Below are 24,254 nucleotides of genomic sequence, written 5' to 3'. Positions count from 1 at the left end.
CTCCCGGGAGGACAAGCCTGAGCAGTGTCTGTGGAGGTCCAAGACCCCCCTCTTGGCCTCGCTGATGTGGTCCAAAGAAAAGCGGAACAATCCGGTTTGGCACCAGCTTGGCTGCAGGAGTTGCTGGAAGGAAGCGTACAAGGCACTGTCCAACCGTTTTACAGATTCCACTTGTGTGCAGCTTGCTCCTTAGCCTTTTCTTCTCCAGAATACAGTGGTACCTCGGGTTAAGTACTTAATTCGTTCCGGAGGTCCGTTCTTAACCTGAAACTGTTCTTAACCTGAGGTTACCACTTTAGCTAATGGGGCCTCCTGCTGCTGCTGTGCTGCCAGAGCACAATTTCTGTTCTCGTCCTGAAGCAAAGTTCTTAACCCAAGGTACTATTTCTGGGTTAGCGGAGTCTGTAACCTGAAGCGTCTATAACCCGAAGCATCTGTAACCCGAGGTACCACTGTATATCCTGCAAGGCTGTCGAGGTTTAGGACTAGAGTTTTCCTTCTACCTTCCCAGGCTGAGCAGCTTCATCTGCCCCACATACTATACATAAAGTAACTGCAATCCTATGCACGTTACTCAGAGGTCTCAATGAGGATTACTCTCTAGCAATCGGGCTTAAAAACCTGCAGCCAACGAGTTGCGGATTGCAATTCCACGCGCGTTTACCGGAGAGGAAGCGCCCCAGCAATCAGCGGGGATTCACTGCCGAGTATACGCGAGTAGATTCGGAAATCGAACCCCGCACTTTCACCTGCAAAGCGGATGAAAGCGAGCAGCAGAAGTGAAAGCGACCCCTCCTTTCTTTCTGGCTGGCGGAAGACGTTCCCCTCTCCTTGGCCCAAGCGGAAAGGCGGCGCCTCCTCTCCCGCAGCGCGTCGCTCGATCAGCTGACGGCCCCCATCTCCAAAAGGCCCGAAGCGAGGGCGAAGGATCAGCCATGGCCGGGCAGCCGCAAGCCGAGGGGGCACTTCGGAAGGCGCTAGAGGATCACCTGCACAGCCTGGGCATCCAAGCACTGGCCGTGGAGCACCCCGAGGTGAGGGGAGTGCGCGGATCGCGGGCGCACGTGGAGGGGGAAGAGGCAGGGAAGAGCAGTTGCCACGTGGCTGGCTCAGATTAGCAGCCTCCTGGTGCTTATGCGTCCTGGCCAAAGCGGGTGTTTGGAGGAGAGGCGTGGAGAAAATCGGTATAAAGTTTTTCTCCCTGTTTCATAGGACGAGTGGGCACCCAACCAAGCTGACTGTTGGACGATCCAGGGCAGATGAAATAACAACTTCACGCAACGCAGAGTTTTAACTATGCAGAACTCCCGCAGGGCCAGCAACCTGGATAGAGTTAAGAAATTGGAGAAATCCAGGGAGGCGGCGGCTAACATTGCCTGCTGACCAGGATACCTATGCCCTGCTTCCAAGATCAGAGGCAGAAACCAAGGGCGGGGAGAGTGCTGTTGTTTCCCACATTTGGTTGGCCACTGAGAGCAGGATTCTGGACCAGGTGGGTCTTGGCCGGATCCAGTAGGTTATGACTACAGTCTGATGTGGATGTCCTGCTCGGAGCATTTTTCTTACAATACTCTCCATTATCAAGTTTACAGCTCCAAAGCAATAAAACCATTGTAGACACATTAGGATAGAACAGCTCTAAGTCGTCATGGCCTTGAGAAAGAAAATGGCACTCTGGACACGCTCAGAGGGGCTTAATTTCTAATGTGACAATTATTATTATTATTATTATTATTATTCCTTTAACAAGAACTAGCTAGGAATTCAGTAGGGTAAACATGATTTTGTGTTTTGTTGGCAGGGGAGAAATAATGCAATTAATTATGTTACACTTACTGATGCAATCTTACACATGTTCTACCCCAAAGTAAACTGCACTGAGTTCAATAGGGTTTACTCCCAGCCAAGTGTTTAGTGTTTAATATTAGTTAAGATCGTAATAGCCTGCAGGATCAGGCCTATGGCCTATCTAACCTAGCAATCCTGTTCTCACAAGGACCAACCAGGTTGAAGACAGGAGTGTGATAGGAAGTATTTTACTTATGTGAAAACTGCATTATAACACCTTTGCCATCACATGAGAAAAAACCAAGCAACCCCATAGTCTGAGATATAGAGTTAATAAAACAGGGTGATTTCTGTGCATTATCAAACGTGGGTCCAAGAAACGAGGAATCCTACTAGCCACTTGAGAACATTGACCACACTGCAACTACAGTGTTAGTTAGAACTAGTTGCAGCTTCTAACATGAAACTGATATAAGGGGAAATCGGGTCGATTGCTCTGGAGCTCTTCACACCCTCCCTCCCCATCCCTTGGATAAACCTGGGTGTGACTAGTTGCTGGACAGTGACCCACATGGAACGCATCCTGATATAGTCCCTTTTCCTTGCTGAAAATGATCTCGAGCTCAGGCTCAGAAGGCATATTTCTGGATTTAAACTACAGTGGTACCTCAGGTTAAGAACGTAATTTGTTCTGGAGGTCTCTTCTTAACCTGAAACTGTTCTTAACCTGAGACACCACTTTAACTAATGGGGCCTCTCGCTGCCGCACGATTTCTGTTCTCATCCTGCAGCAAAGTTCTTAACCTGAGGTACTATTTCTGGGTTAGCGGAGTCTGTAACCTGAAGCGTCTGTAACCAGAGGTACCACTGTAGTCAGTCTTGTTCCTGTATAGAAAGCCTGTGGAAACATTCCGCTTAGGAGTTCTCCTGTATGCACTATGTTGGAATGAGCAAGATTTTTGCAGTCATTGCATTGGGGTTTGCGCATGAGTCATTCTGTGAATTGTGGCTTATGTGTAATTTGAAAAGCTCGGCCAGTGGATTGTGCAAGGAATAGCCAAACTATTTCAATGATCTCTTTTAGGTGTTCACAGTTGAAGAAATGATGCCTTACGTCCAGCATCTGAAAGGAGCACACAGCAAAAACCTTTTCCTTAAAGATAAGAAGAAAAAAGTGTTCTGGCTGGTGACGGTCCTGCACGACAGGCAAATCAATTTAAATGACTTGGCAAAGAAACTAGGCGTCGGGAGCGGGAATCTTCGTTTTGCTGACGAAGCGGCCATGCTTGATAAGCTGAAAGTTGGCCAGGGGTGTGCAACGCCCCTAGCTCTTTTCTGTGACCAGGGAGATGTGAAGTTTGTGTTGGATTCTGGCTTTCTGGAAGGAGGCCACGACATGTTGTATTTTCACCCAATGACAAATGCAGCAACTATGGGACTACATCCAGATGACTTTCTAAGATTCCTGAAGTCCACAGGACATGAGCCTACAATTGTACATTTTGATGAAAGTGACAAGTAGCTTTACACCACCATTTTATATGTAAAATCATGTCATGAAAATTTAAAGATGCTAGCAATCCGTTAATTTTATTTGTATAGTTTTTTCAAAATTTTAGTAGTTTATCTTTAGTTGGGAAGTTACTACCGGTTTCATGATGTATTTGGTAATGATAATCCACACCACACTTTTAAAGCGCACTTATATAGTCATGGCTATCCCCCCCGCAAAGAATCTTGTGAACTGTAGTGTACCCCTCTCTCAAAGCTATAATTGTCAGCACCCTTTGTTGTTGTTTAGTCGTGTCCGACTCTTCGTGACCCCATGGACCAGAGCACGCCAGGCACTCCTGTCTTCCACTGCCTCCCACACTATGGTCAAACTCATGCTGGTAGCTTCGAGAACACTGTCCAACCATCTCATCCTCTGTCGTCCCCTTCTCATTGTGCTCTCAATCTTTCCCAACATCAGGGTCTTTTCCAGGGAGAAAACCTCTTCTCATGAGGTGGCCAAGGTATTGGAGCCTCAGCTTCAGGATCTGTCCTTCCATTCCAGTGAGCACTCAGGGCTGATTTCCTTAAGAATGGATACGTTTGATCTTCTTGCAGTCCATGGGACTCTCAAGAGTCTCCTCCAGCACCATCATTCAAAAGCATCAATTCTTCGGCGATCAGCCTTCTTTATGGTCCAGCTCTCACTTCCAGCACCCTTAACAAGCCTTAAACACAGATCCCAGGATTCTTGGGAGGCAGAGTTTGGACAGGTAAGCCATGGCTGTTAAAGTGGTAAAGGAGTGCTTCAAGTTTGTGGTGTGGATGTGACCATTGTTATTTCCAGCCACATCAGTCTATGTGAGTGGCTGTGATTCGGTGGTAAGACCACACGTTTGAAATATAGAATGTCTCTGATTCAGTACCTAAAATATCCACCCTTTGTGGCAACCAATACAATTTACGCAATTCCAAATACAACCACATTTACTTAATCGTTTGCCGCTCAGGTACGATGGGTGGTGGCTATAAGCAACAAACATGATTTTATTACCATTTTCCAGATACAGAGTCCTTTAGTTCCAACTCTATGCTCAGGAAGGACCAAATAAAAGCATCTTTGAAAAAGGCAAATAAAGAGAGAGGGAAAGTTGAGTTATTTGGCTTGGAATTTTAATAACATAATTAAGTCGTGTACAATGGCAAACATTACAAAACTCCTTAATAGGTATAAGAAAGGAAAACTACAGCTTTAAATAACAGCTTCTGTAAAACAGTGTTTAAACAGTTTGTGTCGCACCCAGGTGCTCCCTCCTTTTAAGGCAGTTCCATTCTTAACAATGCTTGAGCTACACACACACACTCACACATACACACAACAGTTCACACCATTGCTGGAGCTGCTCAGTCTCTCAGAACACAAAACATTTTAAGAAACAATGCATTCTGGAAAAGGCGATTGTAGCCTTGGCAACTGCAGCAGCAGAGCGGAAATTAAAACATTTCATTGTATTACAACACATTTCCAGCTTCCACTTTCCAGCTGCTGGATATCGATTTGTGCAGTGAAAAAGCCCTTGCATTTAGTTTTAAAGGTGCTGGGATTTAAACAGATGGCGAAGTGACACATTAATTTCTGACACTGTCACAGACTTTATAAAGTTTTTTAAAAAGTTAATTATTTTTAGAAATGGGGTAGACGGCAATGAAAATTGAGATTAAGTGGGAGGACCATTTCAGTTTTCTTTCCGATTCATAAGTGGTGGAATCTAGAGAGATCAGGGAGCCAGGTTATACTCCTCAATGTGCTCTGGGAAGGGAAGCTAAAAATATACAGGGCTTTGGTTCTGCATAAAATCCAGGCACTGTTTTCTGTTAAGCTGTTAGCAGAAAACCATCTGGCTTTATACAAAACAAATTACTAGGCTTGTTGAGAAAGAGCTAGAGAAGCAAAATGTTTGCAGCTCGTGAGCCTCTTCCTCTGCAAAATATCAATGAATTAAGTTTTGTTAAGGGAAGATTGTATTTCGGTCTTAAAACTTTGAATTATGCTATTAAAAACAAAAACAACCACCAACAAAACCTTACACATAGTGCTAACTCCAGCCTATTGCCAAAACAGGTAAATCATAAAAGGCATGATGTTGCGTTCACTTTGCCTGTGCAAGTGTTGTGAAAATAAAGCAACGCTCTTGCGCAACTCCCTTTGACTTCAAGGGAGGCCTGCATGCACAAGAGGAGTTCCAGGTAGATGAGAGTCAGTCTCTAGCTGATATAATTGCCTGTAGAAAGGTAGAGTGCATGTGAAACAAATCATTAAGCCAAAGCACACAGGAATATGAAACAAGTGCAAAGCTCAAAAAGGTGCAAATCTTAAGAAAATAGGTATGGTCAATCAGCGGGTTGGTAAATGCATGAAAAACACAATTGTTCCCGAAAGCTTGAGAGTCTAAACAAAGCAACAGAAGCTTAGGATCAGTTCATAAAAAAAACAAGCTGATCTACAAAGCTAGCTAATCACCATCTCCATGTACACCCACATTTAGAAACATCAATGTTCCCAGATATTAAAATCATCCTTTTAAAAGATTCCGTATCTTCAGAGGGGAAGAGACTGGTGACACAAGACAGGGTGGCACAACCCGCTACTGAACAAAATTACTGATGTGTTTTATGTGATTTTCATATGCCTAGTATCCATCCTCTTCTGTTTTCCTCTTCAAGGGGAGTTTACCGTTCACTCATTTTATTTTAATTTTATTCTGACAAAATCATAGTCAAGGATGCATGGTAATATCTGAAAGGCCATGGACTCAGAAATTACCAATTATGGCCACAATCCTACCATCCCATGCAGAGGGTAGGAAGTACATACAGCTTTTAGGCTGAAGAGACTCTCCATACACACTAGCTGTATGCTGTCTGTAATTTATCATTATTTATTACAAGTATTTATAATATGCATCCCCCTCCAGGGTTGAAAGATGAACAGCCTGAACCAAAATGAAACCGTAAGATTAAAACCGCACAGAACAAAATAAAAAGCCTGGACATTAGATGCCCTGCTTGGTGTGTGTGTGTGCGCGTGTGTGTGCGCGCGTGCGTGCGTGCCTTCATCCAGTTACATGCTTGCTGTTCAGGAACACACCTGACACAGCCATGGGGGGAATTCTGAATGTTTGCTGCTCTCAGGGCAGGACTGGAATGATGAGCTGCTCTGCCTATCTGGCCCCTGCTGTGTTTCATTTGCACCTTGCTGTTTCAGTTGCCAGTGGGGGAGACAGAACCTATTCTTACATTACAAATAACATTAGTAATCATTTGCAAGAAGCCTGATGGCTGTAATAAACGTTTGCAAGGCTGTACAAAATGCTTTCTTTTAAAAAAATGTTTGATATTAACATAGGGAGCGCTGGTCCCAGCCCAACAGGAGTTTACTAGCTTGGTCTTCACAAACATAGCACCCTCCAGATGTTTTGGATTAAAACGCTCTATTGAATCATAGAATTGTAGAGCTGGAAGGGACCACGAGGGTCATCTAGTCCAACCCCCGCAAAGCAGGAAACTTTTGCCCAACATGGGGCTTGAACCCACAACCCTGAGATGAAGCAGACCCAGCCAGCAGCCATGTTGGCTGGGACTGATAGGAGTTGTAGACCAAAACATCTGGTGGGCCCCAGATTAGCAAGGGATGGGCTTTTAGATATAGTACAACTCCTTGCAAATAGTTTGGCTGAGATGAAAATAAAGCGTGGTGAGGTTTAAGGATGCCCATGTGCATAAATATTAGCAAGGTTGAATGAACCCAATGAGGTTAAATGGTTAAAATGTGATATATTGTCATGGAAATATTAATACATTTAGTGACTCGTAAGAAAATAAACCTTTGAAATTTAATATAAACCAGGATAATTTCATGTACATTTCCCAGGATTAACCAAATCTATTTTCCTGTGCTCTTTGCAAGAGTTTTAAGACAAATGCATACAACAAATATTTTCAAAGTACCAACAGCATTAATAAATCTTAATTCATATACAATTATAAGGAACAAAAAGGTGGAAATATTAGTAAGAGACTTAATAAAAGGAATGGCTTCAAAATGCTTATCAGAACCTTGTTTACCTTCGTCTTCCCCCATAAACCTTCCTCCTAAACCATAATAGGCTAACAAAATCACAAATTAAAAAGCACAACTAAAAACACAAAATATTTAACTTAAAGACAGTTTTGTTCCAAAATTTGTATCTATTGAAAACAGAGATTGTTTTATTGGACATAGAAAGTTCCAGGAATATTAATTCCATTGTTTCCCTGCCCCCACCCCACCCCACCCCACCCCAATTGTATTGTTTTGCAAAATAACTTGTTGCCTTGAAAACTCATGGAACAAATAAAATCATGTCGAGTGTGGATTAAAGTGTTTAGCTAAGTTTTCAGGTACCTAAACAATTTTTTCTTGCTATTTGCACCAAAATAACCAGCAGTCTCATTTTACAAAGAGCAACATCATGCAAATTAAGCAAACCAATAAAATAAGCTTGAGGGGTTCATTTTTGTACCTGTATTTACAACAAATTCCACAATATACTACAGCCTTCTCCTCTTTCAGATTTACAGAACTAAATATTGCTAATTATTAGCAGAAGCAGTAAGCAGTTGATGACTGGGGTTCATAAAGGAATGAAGAAAAAAAAAAGCAACTGAGTTCCTGGAGCAAATCTTGAGGCCATACAACCCTTGGTCGTTAGAGAGGTTAAAGCTGTCCTTTATTCAGTAGATCTTAACAGTGCAATGTGCAATAAATTCCTTCTTTAAAAAAATTCAGCAGGAGACACCAGCACAGCTCCTTGATTCAAGGAAAGAAGATGCATATTTCTTGATTGTTCTATTCATGTAGGCCTGTAAAAACCTTCAACTATTTTTAAAAACACAACATGATTCCTATAGCCGGATGCCTTGTTACTTCAGTAATAAAGGCTTCACACTGAGATACTGAAGGACACTTTTCTCTCTGTGTTCAAGTGAAAAGTAGAAAGAGAAGTAAACGTAAGAAAAGCTTAAAAAGATACAGAAGAGATATAAAAAAGTAAAGTGACTACAAGAACTAGGAGGACACAATAGAAATGGTTTAAGCAATGATAAAGAAGAAGGGAGACAGAATGCCAAGAGTAAAATATTATATAATGGCATCTGGGCACCACTGTTATAACTGCAAGCCTATGCATTATTACCCAGAAACAAGTCCCATTATTTTCAATAGGACTTACTCCCATGTAAATGTGTATAGGATTGCAGCCTTTCAATTCCTTTAGCTATGCTCTTACAGTACATGCATACTATACAGGGCTGTGCATGTGCTGGAAGTCTCCGTGATTGACAGAGAAGAAAGCACAAGTGGTGCTACTTGGGGTAGAACTCAAGTTTCATAAGAATTCATGGTTGTTTTTTAAAGACAGGGTTTCAAGTCCTTAGGACTGCAAAGATATGCTTGAAAACAAGTTTTTCAGGAGCTGGAGGGGTGGGGGCTGAACAACATTCCCAATGTACACAAAGGGCCAGGGATACTTCTGTGCCCTCAACATAACTGAAATAAATCATGCAAAATAGTAAAAATGACAGTTAAATAAAATCAGAAGCATTGCGCTTAATTTATTTAATTCGCAGAATCCAGAACCACAAAACTTAAACTGTTTCTGGGTGTAATTTAAAAAAAAATCTGTTTCTATAGCGTCTGCATGGCTCTGATCATTCTAAAATGGGTATTATTGTAACCTCAAAATGGATATGCTTGAGAAAATGACCAGTATAAAAATGAGCAGTATAATACAGCTGGCTCTTCAGAGGAAGTTCACATAAAGGTTACACTGGCACAGGATTGGACAGGAGTCCCCAAATGAACAACGCAATGTCATTTTTTGGATAGTGATTTGCTACTATACACTGTGATTTATTATTGGAGACATATATGAGAAAAGCAAGGTGGATTTAGAAGACTGGACACTCCTTGCCTGGGTAGATAAGTAAGTGTCACATGCTGGCTTAGCTTGAATACAGTAAGCAAGAGCCATTTAATGCAAGCGGTACTGACAACTGTTAATGCAAATTGCACTTGTTTTCATTTATAAATGTTAGTTTTTTACTCCTCTGTAAATGAAAGCAATCTCATTTACATGTTGGGCAGAAAACTCACCACTTGGCCCACATCTCATGTAGTGGGGGTAATAGAATTAGGAGCTTTGTTGCTCCCTAGACCTGCTTTTTGAATTTCTGTTTTCTGGTTTAGCTTCCACATCTGCAGAAGAAAAGCATTTTGTGTTACTTGTTCAGCAGGGGAGGAAATCACCTGATGTTGCAACATATACTGTTAGGTACTACTGACCAAAAGTTCACAAAAATGGAGAGGAACAAAAAGGGAAGGTAGGAACACAACTGGAGGCTCTACAACTGTATTCTGTCTAATAGACTGCAGTAACAAGAACATGTATGGAACTGTGCAGCAAAACATGTGCATTTGATTTATGCATCCTACCAATAAAGTCTGCAAAGCAGCAAATTATCCTTGCATGCAATAAAATGGAACATGCAAAATCAAATTATCTGAAATTAGCTATTTGCTTAGAAAAGTAAGCCTTCAAGCAAGCAAGCCTTTCCTTGCAAGCAAAACAACTGTCCCAATTCACAGAACAATTAATCAAGTGTCTCATGCTTCTCTTGGGATGCTGGACCTGTATTTAATTCTCTGACTTAGGGTCAATTCATGCAATTTTAAAAAAAAGTGTACTGAAAGGCCCGTGTACAGAATCAACTATATAATTCCTTTGTCACTCATTCAATTCCAAACACACCTACTAGGAAGTAAGTCCCATCAAACAAAGTAGGTCCACTTATAAAAGGAGAATGATGTCACAGTTAAGTTAGGTGAGAAAGCACAATGCCAGTATCTGCTTCCTGGTCTGCAAGATCAGACTTGACCACCAGTAACACAATGGACAGAACAGTGTTGTATTGTCTGTGTGGGTTTTGGGACTTAAGACATCAGGTTGTGTTGCCAAAATAGCCTGTCCTCACAATGTTACTCAGAGCTGGGACGAGTGATTCTGACACACCTGCCTGGTGGAGTACTACCAAGGGAACCTTGCCAAGGCAGAGATTTTGCTCAACACTAAAGGGTTGGGGATGACCTACTGCTACCCCCAAAAATCAGAAAATTTGCCCTCTGCACTATAAGCATCTGCTTGGAAGCAGTGAAAGCACCCATAGAGGCATATAAACAAAACCACATCAAATGCAAAATTGAAGACAGAAAGAGCAGCACTGAAGAAAAGAGCTGAATATAGAATTAAAGAAAAAGCAGAAGGCAGGTTTAGTTCATACTTTCCTCAGGGGGGAAAAGCAAAACAAATTCTCACAAATACCAGTGCTGGAGCAGTCAGGAAGGTACTGAGCAGAGAGGGGCCAAGCCCCTTGAATTCCACACCGTCAGGGCAATGGGCTGGTTTCTGACCAAAACATTTATCGGCTAGCCCTAACTGGTAGTGAATTTGCACTTACTGGAACAGACCCTATATGTGGGACTGCACAGAGAGCACAAAAGAAGCAGCAAGAGGTTATCAGCCAGCATTCACAGGACATTTTGTCAGTTGTGACAAGATTTTTTAGAAAAGTTATATCTGTGAAGGACTTTTTCCCCTGACTCTTCCTCAAACATCACTGAATTCTTCATGTATCACAAATGTAAATAATTAAGACAAAATGGAATTAAAGTAGCTTGCATAAAATACAATACAGTTTAAAGGTGTAATTTAGTTATTTGCTCCTCTTGTCTTTTTAAGATGGGGGCAAAAAAAGCGCAAGTCTTTTGGTCCCTGGGGGTGGCCAGATAGCTGAGAACTAAGTGAATTCTTCCTGTAGCATTCTGATTTTGCTGCTCCTGGGAGTAAAGTAGCAATCTTCAGTCTCTAAATAGGATGCCAATCAAAATTAGGAAAGGCATTTTTCATTTTCCCAGAAACCTATTTTTCCTAATGCAAGTTTTAAACACATCTCACTTATTATAATAACTTCTACTTTCCTAAAAACAAACAGATGGATACTGAAGATCCAAAGAACCATAAAACTTTTTTGCGTGCAAAGGGGCTTCGTGCTTATTTTCATGAACAACGGTCCACCACACCACATGGCAAATCACTACTGAAGGTGAGGGAACTCTCAGAGATGGATTGTGTGATGTGGCATGGGGGGTGTTCCTGCTGTTCAAAGAAGAAGAAATTCCAAATAGTTGTGCCCAAGCTTAAAGCATGCTGAAAGTAGCCTATGCTTTTACCTGAAGGACCTGTGGATTCTTATTCACTGAACGATTTTGGAATTTAACCCACAATAACTCTTAGCTTTCAAACAAGCTCATGTTCCATTAGGGTTTATTGCAACTATGAAAATTGGTTTAGATGCACCATGTTCTGGTCACAAGACTCTCAAGTAGTTCTGTAGTCCAAAATGCATTTAAGCTTGTATTTCTTGAATAGTTAATCAATATAGGAAGCTGTCTTGCACAAAGCAAGATCTATCTAGCTCATTGTTGCCTGTATTGATTAGCAGCAGCTCTCCAGGATTTCACATGGGAGTTGTTCCCCACCCTACTTGGAGAGCCCAGAAGCTCCCTCACCCACAGGCTGTATTGCTTACTATTTTAGAAAATGAAGCATCTTGGGGAAGGGCAAAAAAGAAGGAAAAATAAAATAAAATCAGGGTTCTTTAAATCCAACTTTTTCTATGGCATGGAATTCTACTTTCTCAAAGAAAGTTGTCAACCCAAGACCTTGGACATGTCTAAAGCAGCATTTTGGACCATCAAGCCAATTAAAAAAAAACATTTTGTGCATCATTTTCTAATTAACTATCACATCCCTGAACGAAAATAAGAATACCGTAATACCAGTTTATTTTTTATTTTAATACACTGTAAAAATCCATTAAAAGCTATATAATAAAGATTCAGATAAAGCTCTATCGACGAGACAACACCATGACCATGTAAATACATCAAGCATGGGACGGGAAAAGCACATAAAAGGGAAAGATGAAGAGGGTCAACTTTTCCAACGAAACTACATTTAGTTATGTATCATTAAACAGGAAAGGCCCACTGTTTAGGCTTCCAAACCTTGATGTTTTATCAGCATGAATGGTACACATTCAGTGTGCAAACTATAGTCACTATTTCGAGAATGGCTCATTTATTAAGTAGAATTTGTATACGTCCAAAGTAAAAAGCTAGAGGTCAGAGGGGCCTCCTGCATTTTTTCACCAGCAAAACAGGAAAAGGACACTGATACAAAAAGGCCCCAATCCAGCTAAAGCTTGTCAAAGCTAAGATGTACCGTATTTTTCGCTCTATAACACGCAGATTTTTTCTCCTAAAAAGGAAGGGGAAATGTCTGTGCGTGTTATGGAGCGAATGTGTGGTCTCTGGAGCCGAAAAATAAGGCAAAAATCAAACCGCGCTTCAGGGAGAAGGGAGCTCCGTGAGACAGGAAGCTGCTGCTTTCCTGCATTCTGCCTCAGGGTCTTACTGCCCGCCCTCTCTGTTTCCTTGCTGTGTTTGCTCAAACGGAACAAAGAGCAGGGGAAGCCCCTCCCCTCCAGGCAAGTAGAGAGGAAAAGCAGAGCGTCCCTCTAATTCCTCTCCCTGCTCCGGAGGGAACAATGTTTGTGAAGGGAAGAGAGATTACAGGTTCGGCTTAAAATTCTGATTTGACTTCCTGCTTTTTGTTTTTGGAGACACACAGCATTCAAATATGCTTTCTTCCATTTAAAAGGATGAAATCCTTAAACAGTGGCTGGCTTGTGTGGGTGGGTGGGGGGAAACTTTTGCCTTCCTTTCCTCACGTTATAGCCCTCTCCTGCATTCTTAGCCTTCTGTGTTTTTCCTTCCCTCCCCACTTAAAATGTGGTTACAAAGCATGGATCCACAGGGATCCTCAGGATCTTTGCATTGGGTCACCCCAAATTCACCATCAGAGCACACAGCATGTCCATGGCTACAGCCTGCCCCCCCCCCAAATCACACACCCATTGTTGCCTGGGGCTGCAATGGTGCAAAAACGTGGTTACAAAGCATGGATCCACATGGATCCTCAGGATCTTTGCATTGGGTCAGCCAAAATTCACCATCAGAGCACATAGTATGTCCATGGCTACAGCCTGCCCCCCCCCAAAAAAAATCACGCACCCACTGTTGCCTGGGGCTGCAATGGTGCAAAAACGTGGTTACAAAGCATGGATCCACAGGGATTCTCAGGATTTTTGCATTGGGTCACCCCAAATTCACCATCAGATCACATGTCTGTGGCCACAGCATGAAGCACAAAAATGATACGTCCACTGTTTCATTCAGAATATTTTTTCCCTTGTTTTCCTCCTCTAAAAACGATGTGCGTGTTATGGTCAGGTGCGTGTTATAGAGCGAAAAATACGGTAATTCCAAACACACCTACTAGGAAGTAAGTCAAAAGTGGGGCTTACTTCCAAGTAAACATGAATATAACTGATCTGTAAGCCACTAGGCAATGAGACTTGAGTCAGTTACAACCGAGTTGGTTCCATTAATTTTACATCAGTCACAACCAGCTTTAGTTGAATTGAGTCCAAAATGTATAATCTACATGATAATGTGGACTCTGAAAGGAAGAAAAACTGAATGTACTGTTGCTGAAAGTTACCTGTTTTTTTGTGCTGTTTCTGGCACAGCACCATGCAACTGGTTAGCATGCATCCAGTAATGTATAGAAAATAAAATATTTATAACAAATAGAAAATAAAGTACAGTTAGCTTTTATTATTAAGGCTTTTAAAAGGCATGCAGAAATTATACAGTGCAGTTAATGTTTCATGCAAGCTTTGGCATGGTTACAATTGTACATTCATTCACATGCTAAGGGGGTAAGGTGAATTCTCCATCTCCATTTCGAGAAAAACTATGTACACCTAGTTACTATCATGGCTAGTAAATTTAAATATAGTCTAAATCTATTAACATTAACAAGAACATCCACAATGTGTAGCAGAGATTTACTTAATATTATATATGTTTATCATACACAACCATATTCATACCAAACAGTCTGAGTATCTTCAGAAACGGGTGATGGTATTTTACTATCACTAGCATTTGAATGGGTAAGTGGTGTAGATTCACCACTATTCTGATTCATCTCTACATTTCTGCCATCAGATGATTTCTGATTCTCAGAAGGTAGTTTGTGATCATTCTGTGGAGATTTCACAGATGAATCAAATGTCTTATCAGTTGTCTTTGATACAGGCATTTGGGGCAGTCCACTAACATTGCTGACTAATTCGGTGTTGAGTGCCAAAAATGGCCTGGACAAACGGACTGCAGACAACTTACCTATAATGCTTGTTGATGTGCCCATTTTCTCATTGTACACATTACTACAAGAAAATGTTTTAGTAATACAATTTGTCTTGCCTGTTCTTGAACTCCTAGGCATTTCTGATTTACATGTAGAATTATCTAGCGTGGCTATCCTACCCAAGTCATTTTCTGACGAGGTAACTGAAGGAAAAGGGGGATAATGAAAAACAGAGGAGTGTTGTTGGGGATTGTACTCACTAGAAGCTGATGGGACGCTTCTGTCACCTGTAGGTGGAGTTGGATCAATTGATACTGGCTGCCTAGTGTCCTTAGACAAAAAATCATGGATGCTTGTCCTCCGAGTAGTTCCTTCTGCAGTCGAAATCACACTGCTTGCACGAGGTAAAGTCGCATAAGGATTACAATCTTTTGATTGTCGTTGTGATTGTACGCTTTCTTTAACAGACCTGGCCCTTCCTTTAGTGCCTGCTGTAAGTGTTTTTGAAGAGTTTGCAAAGTGGGCATCTTCCATTCTACGCGAGCTGGGCCTTGTAAGGTGTCCTTGTTTAGCTGACTTTCCATCAGAGAACTCCATTGTGTTTTTCACACTCTGTGATCTGGCAATACCACCGCTGCCTGATGACTGTTTTCTTAATTTATCTCTTCCGACTAATTCAGCATTTTCAGAAAAAAATTTCATCACTTCATCCAAAAGATTATCTTGGCTTGAGGACTTGAGCTGCAAAAGGTAGATATCCAAATAAGTTAATTCGTTATCTGCTGCTTTGTTTCTTAATGTTTCTGCAAGAGAGTGTTTCATACTTCGACAGAACAAACATGCATAACCATGACGCAGTTCAAAATAATTGAAATCGTTGATACATATGGTATCACCCAGGTTTAGTACTTTTATCAATATGCTACTAGACTAAGTTTACTCAAGAATGGAAAAGCCACAATTTCTTTTTTCAATTTTAAATGCATAAACTTACTGAAAATAAACATTCCTACCTTGACATTTTGATTTCTGTGAATATTTCCATTTATTTTAACATTTACGCAAATATCACTTCTCCTCCAACATCAAAAGGCTCAACCAATGATGATCATTTCACTTTCAGATCTATCCCATAACTTTCTCACTGACTGATTAAAAAACTTCCTTAGCAATCTGAACATCATGTACAGGAGTGCCTAAGCCTGAAATCATTGTGTGGACTTCCGGATTTGGAACTCCCAGTTGGGAGTCCTTGGAAAAGATCCAAGATATAAGAAAAGAACAAGACCGCCTTTCCTTTTTAAGGCTCATTTAAGAACCAATCACCTAAAGACAAATGCACCTTATTTCAGACGGATTGTGGCATTTGAGCAGTCGCCAGGCCAAAAAGTTATACTGTTATTAATAAATAGCTGAGAAAATGAGTGCGTCTGTTTCAAAACAGTGGAAAAGACAATAAATTAGTTGTATACCCATATTATCTATCTTTGAAAAAGCTATTTTATGTGAGACCAGACAGACAAGAATTAAATTATCCAATTTAAAAAATAAACACCAAAATCACATTATTATTTAAATTAAGTACATTATTTTATTCCAAGGTTATTTATTCCAAGGTTATTTTAATGCTTTAGAACTTGGCATCAGCATACAGCCACTTGTTTCCTTGACACAGAAATATAATGTGCTGGAAGACACTGTTCAATCATGATGGGAAATACACACTGGAGATTTTGGGGTGGGTGGGTGAAAATGCTATAGTCAGATGTTGTTGTTTAGTCGTTTAGTCGTGTCCGACTCTTCGTGACCCCATGGACCAGAGCACGCCAGGCACTTCTGTCCTCCACTGCCTCCCGCAGATAGTCAGATAGCTCTTCAATTAAGTCTTTATCTCCTCAGTGCAAAGTATGTGGTTAAGACACAGTCCAAAGCATTTCACAAGCAATGCAGATTAAAGTCGAGAATAAAAGTGTAACTTTTGAGTTGTTTTGGCTATGGTACTGTCTGAAGATAAATGTAACCTGACAAGGGTGTTGGAAAAATTCTTTAGAGCTTGCAAATACCCATCCCATTGCTCTTTGGATCACATACTGCAGCAGACCTGACAACAATTTTGTATAGTACTATTGACTCACTATTGGGGTCACAAAGAGTCAGACACGACTAAACAACAATATTGACTCACACTTTATAGTTTTGTGTTCAGAGAACGAGCACCCACACTCTGTCTAAAAAAAATTATAAGTTAGCTCATTCACTCCTGAAAGACTTTGCTCTACAGGAGATTTGCTCTTTTCTCAGAATAGGTTCATTTTTTTCTTTCCCTGTCTCATAATGTTACTTAAATTCCTACCCTAGGTGTCAATTAATTTTCCTAACCAACTTAATTCTGAATTCTGGCCTTTACAAATGTAAAGTCACCACCAGATTTTCTTGTGCAACCTAAAAAATGTGCTAAGTTTTGCAGCTTTATGTTTTGCCAAGTGATATTAAGTAGCTTTTCAACGTACCTCACCCGAAGTCCCTTTATTACTTTCTTCCAAGAACTGCTGCAGAGTAACCACTTCACTTCCAGGGGAGTCCGTTTTAATTCTGTGCGTTCCTTGTCTATCCATTGTTTCTGACATTTTAGGATGGAGCATGGGGCTAGACCTGGCATGGCTTTTCAAATACTGGATGGGACTGCTGCTGCTGCTGGACCATGCGTCATGCTCATGAAGCAGGCTAAATTCTCCACTGCTGTGGCTTTGTGGCCTGCTTTGGTTAGTAACTGTGCCTGCTTTAGGGATAAACAGTATTGTCATCTTTATTATGCACGCTACATTGTATTTAAACATTAACAATGCATTATTGGATGTTTTTCCTTTGAAGAGACATTTGTCATAAGGTACTAAAAAACCTATGGGGAAGCCATACGAGAAATAAAGGTTAGTTCCCTTGCCTTACTTATTAAGGTTCTTCAATGTGACATGGCATCTTTCCAATTAAACACCTCCACCACCTAATAACTTTGAATGTTTAATCTTTCTCAACAAAATGAGATCCCAGACATTAAATATGACCCAGTTCAGCTACAAAGTTGACATCCGCTACTATTTATGACATATGGCAAAAGGTAAAAATATAAAAGATGGAATGCAAATAATTTATTTTCAGACTGATCAAGAAATACCCTTTGAGAAAGGTTTCTTAAAAATGCATTCCGTCAAATGCCTGTATCAGTTTGTCATGACTTGGAGGAGAAACATCCCATTTTGCACAGAATAAAGGTTGAAGAAATGCCAGTTCACGTTGTTTCCTTAAACAGATACAAATCAACCAACTGAAAGCTGCCCTTTGTGTTATTTTGAATTATTATTATTTTGAAGAAAAACAAGCAGCATACACTATCAATGCTACTGAACTACATCATGCATTACTGCAAGGAATTGTTTATACTGGAAAATCACAAACATTTTAGAAGACCTATCCATATTTCCCATTGAGCAGATACTATCTAGAAATACAGTGAAATGAATTAAATGAAGTTTAAGTAATTCCTTATAAGGCAGTGACTGCTAGAAATCTTCCAGTTTTGCCTTGCATACACATGTTTTACAACAGAAGAGGAAACAGACCATCCTGTCAGGTGTGTCTCAAAGCAGAGGACCAGAAAAAGCTGAGTGTATCACTTGTCCCTTTGGTTCTACTCATTTGCAACACAACAGCATGAATTCCTCTCTAGAACTATCCATGTATTTATTCTTCATTTGTAGGCAGTGGCACTTTCATCTGAAGAAAGCCAAAGAATAATGCCGATTCACATCTGATTCTAGAGGTCTTATTCCAAGACATTTGCCTGGCAATGAGTTTACTACAACATGGTTAGTAAAAATGGCCTATGTGTCTTCTGCCCAGAATGTAATTTGCTGTTATATTAGAAATGTTGGTTTTCTGTCTAATATGACATTTGTTTGCAGGTTAAAGAAGAATTTGAAAGCATTATTCCTTTTTTGTTTTATGTGAGCTGCAAGGCATTGTAATGTATCTGAATACACTACTACACTATATGGATGGATGAATATCTGCATTGTCCTGCATTAATTTACTTTTCCTAAATCAGACATGTGACCCACCTTATTCCAGAGCTTCATCTAAAAAGGAATGAAATGATGAAAGGAAAGGAAAACATGCCCTGAATTCTCTCCCTCCCTGCCCTGGAAATGTGAGGAATGAAGCAGATGTGTCAATTTGCCTGGAAGCATACCTTTGACTTCATGGAGTGAGGCATTATTATTGCTATTGCTAGTGGATGTTCTGCCACTATCAAGGCTGGCTGGTCTGGAAGCTAAATGGAAAAAAACCAGTAGATCGCATGAAGCACATACCATAGCAGATGACACTGCGCCTACTACATTCTGATCACAGAATGCTCTGAGGCAGGAAATCATGCACTACTGATATTGCACAAGCTGAACATGTCTCAAAGTGTGGATTCTGGCAGGTGGGAAAAGGTGGTGTCCCCAGGCAGCCCAAGACAGCACTTTAAGAAAGTACACTAGAAAAGCGAGCAGGTTAGCGAAAGAAGGAACAGAGAAACAAAATACATGTTTTGAATTGTATCAGGTTTATTGATGGGAATAACCAAGGTTTTAAAGACAAATGGCACCAACATGCAGAAATCAGGTTGCGGTTAAGGCACTTACAAAAGATTTTGACATGGAACTCTGCACGTTACAGAAATGTCACCGACAGGAAGAGAAAGAACATCTGCTCAGGAATGTTCTTTACTCCTAACCAAAGCAGGCGCAGAAGCAGTGTTAAAGGGTTTTAGAAACTGCACTACTGTGATTCAAATTTAACGGAAGTATTTTACAACTATGCCAAAATTTGATAGAGGAAAAATACATTTATTAATAAGATGAATTTTGAAAAGAAGATTTCATAAGCTGAAAGTTCTCACAATCGAACTCTAGAATACTCAGGACTGATGGAGAGGAGAGAAATTTGGGTCCTGTTCAGGTGCACTTCATACTGAATAGGTTTGTTCTGTTTAAGAGTGAAATCAGAGTGAAAGAAATGGAAAAGTTCCCATACAATCAGATGAGATGAGATGAGATGCAAGGAAAGAATACAAACATGCACACTTGCAACACAGGTCATTTTCTATTTCTGGATAAACTTTACTAGCATTTCCGTAATAGGTCTGCTACTCCTTTAAAGCACAAATCTTACCATGAATTCTTGATCCTGTACTAGAATCATCACTAATTCCTTGTGGACTTACATCTTCAAAAGATGTAGCATCTAAAGGGGAAACAAGCACAATTTTGTTGCAAAAACAGACCTTTGAATTTATCATCTCTAAAACACAAGAAATTTTTATGGCTCATTGATCCCCCAAAAGTTTACAAATACAACTAGTTTCCCCATCCTAATATTCCACAAGTCTGCAAATCAAATATTCCAGTTATTTGCTGGAAAAGAATGTGAAATATGGAGCACAAACAGTTTCCAATAACGCCACGGTTACTAACACAACCACACCACACCGTGAAAAGGTTCTACCTATACCTTTATTATTAAGCAACTGCTTGGATCTCAAGCCTGCAGCAGAGTTGACAGTTGCAAAGTTGATGGATGTAGTAGAGAAGGCCATAGATCCCAATTCTTTTCTCCTTTTACCCGTAGATATATCATCAGGACCCTCCAGATGCTCAGAACTACCTGTCCATTGTCCTCCTGCTAGGACCATGGACTGCACCAGGTCATTCATGGCTGGGATGCAAATGAAAGCAAATGAATCAGCATGGTTCAATGTTTTTGAAAAGTTTTATTTTGTACTGTAAAATGCTTCATTTACCTAAGCATCAAGGCATACTGAAAGCTACAGTCCGCAAGTTTCTACATGTTAAAACATGCAATTGGCTGAATGAATGAAAAGTGTTAAAAAGCCAAAGCCTCCTTGTACAGATGATTTTATTGCTTTTTATTAGCTACAACCGCCATGCTTGTGCTGGAGTGCTATACAATAAATAAATATATGTTAGAAGCTCTGATATGTTTCGCAATGAAAAATGGAATGAACAGGGAAAGATGAGCAGAAGTGCTAATACAAAGTCAGTGTTGGCAATGATAAGGGGTCCTTCAGTGCAGGTTTTTGCAGGAATAATATTTATTGCATGACAATAGAGGAAAGTATTTAAAATAAATGTGTCCTCTCCCAACTTTTTAAAGAGCATTTCACTGAAGAAATGACAAAGAATATCTGATTTCCCCACCCCACTCCTTCAACTTAGAATGGTAAAACATTTCTAAGGAATAACAGGTCACCATTTATTTTTTGTTTTTAAGCAAATGATTTTCTAGATTTGTACTGAGGTGTTTATAAAACTGATTACTAGGAGTGGAATTCAAAATGTGCAAATGCATTGAGTGCACTATATCTTTATATGTACACACATATAACACATATATGTTCATATAATTCCCAGAATGTGAACCTATAAATGTGTGTTCATTGTGTGTGTAGATAGATGTAAGCATATGATTACATATACATTTTTATACACCCCAAGAGTTATGTATATTGAGTGCCAAGGTGTTTAGAAACATTGCTTCAGCTCCTTGTATTATAGCAGGACTTGCACTTTGCAAAATAGGAAAAACAGCGCAGTCCACGGAAAGGTTAGTGAAAGTAGTAATAGAAGCCAGTGTAGCCATTTAAAAAGAAGCTGAACTGTCATAAAGTCTTACACATGGAGCGACGGTAGAAGGCCTTCATTTTGTCTTTTTCCTTCGGTCTGTTCCTCAAAAAGGGCAGTCTTTTCAGTGCAACCACTTTTATGTCATAGCATAAGGAAAAACGGAAACGGGAAGATGAAAGAAAAAGGGGAGAAGAACAGATGGAAGTTAAATGTTGAAACTAAGGACAGAAATGAATGCTTGAGTTTCCGCTAGGTGCACTTTATTTACTAAAAGCTATTAATCTCATGTTGCTGAATGGCAATGGATATGAAGCCTTCACTGTGGAACTATCCAAGGAAATACTGGAAACCATGCCTGAGGAATATAAGGAACTTTCACAGTTCACAACTATTGGATGTCTTAAAAACCAAGCAAAAAAAAAGATATAAAAAGAAGCCAAACCCAAACCCAGGCACAAAAATTATGGGCAAGGAGTCAAAAACCAGCAAGCAGGTTTCCTGAGATGGAAAGGTATACTGGAAAAAAAAAGTTCACTTGGTTTATCAAAGTATCTTTCAATAGGCACTACCTTCATTTCTTGCTACCAAGCAGTCATTGTATTTTTCACATTAATGACTTGTTTTAAATTGTATTAATGTGAACTCATCTTAGTTGATTTAACTTCCAAGAACAGCAGTATCTAACCTTTACCTCCTTTTACACACCATCTGAACATAGGATCAAGAAATTATTGGAATGGAGTGCAGAATACTGTAATATTCTGACTGATTACCACTTTAAATAAGAATTATTGGTTAAATGACATACCATACTGCTACTGGGGTGTGAAGTGGGGGAAGGCACCAAACAGAAAAATGACAGAACAAAGAAACAAACAGAACAGTGACAGTGCGGGAACATTAAAAATCAAACATGTAATAACTGCAGTGAGAATTTTAAATTGCATGTTACAGAAAGCTTTCACATGTTTGCTTGTGGCAGGGTTGAAACCCTATACAAGAAGACCTTGTAATAAAGCAAACATTTGCATTTCAATGTGGCATTATTACTAATCCAGTGCAAAAGATGTAAGCCATGAGTGTACATACAAGCCGTTCATCTCAGTCAAGGAGTCATCCAGTATTATCTATGTATGTTCATTCATGAATAAGTTCCACTGTGATCAATGGTGTTTACTTGCACTAAAACAAGCTGAATGAGAAGACACAGATTTTCACTTACACATGACCTGTTTCCTCATCTGTGTGCTGTGCACATGTGAAGGAGCATTGCCACAGCATGCTTAGTGCAGTGTCCTAGAAGGCATGCCACAGGCTTTCTTCTCTGCTAAACCAGTTGACACCTTGTGTAGCAACTACGGGTGGAAATACATGTTTTCAACAAACATGTATTCCAAAACCCTTCTTTGCAGAGATAGCATGAATGCATTGTATAATATGATAATCTATGTGCATATGGTTAAGCCTTCCAGTGAATGCCAATCCCACCCCCTGCAAACGCCTCTGAGGTGGTTCCTCTTCAGCCAAACCTATCCCACTCTTGATAACTGGCTAGGAGGGGTGATAATAGAAGCATTCAAAGATGTCCTAGAAGCAACTGGCTGGCTGAGGAGTTAAGTATAAGCCCAGCAGGGATCAGCAGTATAAAGGGAAACAAACATGTGATGGATATTCCATGCTTCCCCTGAAATGTGTAGCAAAGTATCATTTACAAGAGTAAAATATCAAATCAAAGTGTGTTACTATGGAAGGTTAACTTTTGTCACATTCAAATCTTTCTCCACAATTTTGGATAAAAACCTCACCTTTTCATTTTGTCTAAAAAGTAATGAAATGGAAACAGAGACTTGTGGCACCATAAAGAATAAAATATTTATTGTGGCATGAATCTCTGAGTCTTTAAAAGGTGCCACAACACTCTGTTGGTTTTGCTGCAACATACTGAAATGGTGCGCCCTGTGGAGGTGGAATAGAAGAATTTAAAATTTGTATACATATTTTGATTAAAAAAGGTTATCCGAGTTGTCTGAAAAAAGTTGCAAGAGAATTGTGGGAAGAGAAGGACTGCAAAAAGCACATAGAAAAAATATATTGGGCAAGTCAAAATAAATTCATATCTATTGAATACTCCTTCAGTTTTTATATCCAGGTTGTTCTCTTCCCTGTCCCTTCATCACGGAAGTAACTCCCACACATAGATTAGCTACTGCTGGTAGCCATCATGAGTGGACAGCTCTGATTCCCCTTGGCAGGAGTGCTTTCACAATATCTTATAAAGAGAAAAGGGTCTAACTCAAGTTAAAGGCATGATCTTGCAGCAAATATGTCGCTGGCACCCAAACCACTGGATGTAAATGTATTAGCTACATTTTCACAAAATATGCAAATAATATATTTCTTATTCATAACAAAATTCTACGGAAACTGATGCTGAAGAAATGGTCCACAAATACAAATGATCAAATAGGTTTCTCTGCGTGAGGAAATGCAAGTAAGTTATATGTGCTGATCAGATACAAGTAACACATCATAAAGTAAAATACAAATAATTTTGGACATATTTTCTAGTTCAGTAGCTACCTAATAATTACCAGTGAAAATATACTGAACACACACATAAACTGCAACCCACAAGTCAGTTATATAATAGCATCCAAATTCATGTGGGTCCATGGTCTTAAATAGAAATTCTGCTTTGTCTCTGGAACATAACTGATCCCAGTGCAAGAGGGAGGTTGAGCAATGAAATTTTTTCGTAACGACTGCACATTTACTGAGCATCAGGATACAAATTTGGAGGAATAAATTGATTAACTGAAGATGATCTGGGAAAAAGAAATGCAGCTCCCAGTGGATTTCCCAAGGGGATTTATCTCATGACAGAAAAAAGATTCCCTGCCGATCACAAACCTTT

General features: G+C 40.0%; 2 protein-coding genes across 5 annotated transcripts in view; one reads left to right on the top strand and one right to left on the bottom strand.

The window, feature by feature from the left end:
* The first annotated feature begins 540 nt into the window (after positions 1 to 540).
* Positions 541 to 3,376, top strand: LOC309529611 (prolyl-tRNA synthetase associated domain-containing protein 1-like). Its single transcript, XM_082218008.1, has 2 exons — positions 541 to 1,034; positions 2,873 to 3,376. The coding sequence occupies exons 1-2, from the start codon at positions 936 to 938 to the stop codon at positions 3,308 to 3,310; spliced, it is 537 nt and encodes a 178-aa protein (XP_082074134.1). The 5' UTR covers positions 541 to 935; the 3' UTR covers positions 3,311 to 3,376.
* A 1,059-nt stretch (positions 3,377 to 4,435) lies between these two features.
* Positions 4,436 to 24,254, bottom strand: part of CCDC88A (coiled-coil domain containing 88A) — an 82,524-nt gene continuing 62,705 nt past the window's right edge. The window contains exons 26-33 of one of the 4 annotated variants that reach the window (XM_082217187.1): positions 21,390 to 21,473; positions 20,208 to 20,411; positions 19,869 to 19,940; positions 18,901 to 18,981; positions 17,165 to 17,433; positions 14,915 to 15,395; positions 9,473 to 9,574; positions 4,436 to 8,293 (exon numbers count right to left, since the gene is read on the bottom strand). In XM_082217187.1, coding sequence (XP_082073313.1) covers positions 9,510 to 9,574; positions 14,915 to 15,395; positions 17,165 to 17,433; positions 18,901 to 18,981; positions 19,869 to 19,940; positions 20,208 to 20,411; positions 21,390 to 21,473 — 1,256 coding nt within the window. In that variant the 3' untranslated portion in view covers positions 4,436 to 8,293; positions 9,473 to 9,509. Of the gene's footprint in view, positions 8,294 to 9,472; positions 9,575 to 14,096; positions 15,396 to 17,164; positions 17,434 to 18,900; positions 18,982 to 19,241; positions 19,683 to 19,868; positions 19,941 to 20,207; positions 20,412 to 21,389; positions 21,474 to 24,254 lie in introns of those variants that run through there. The other 3 variants (XM_082217185.1, XM_082217186.1, XM_082217188.1) reach the window with 3 other exon arrangements.

This window comes from Podarcis vaucheri, assembly GCF_965113315.1.
Source record: "Podarcis vaucheri genome assembly, chromosome: 3".
NCBI classification, from domain to species: Eukaryota; Metazoa; Chordata; class Lepidosauria; order Squamata; family Lacertidae; genus Podarcis; species Podarcis vaucheri.
The sequence above is the reverse complement of the archived record's forward strand: the minus strand, read 5'-3'. Positions and strand labels throughout refer to the sequence as shown.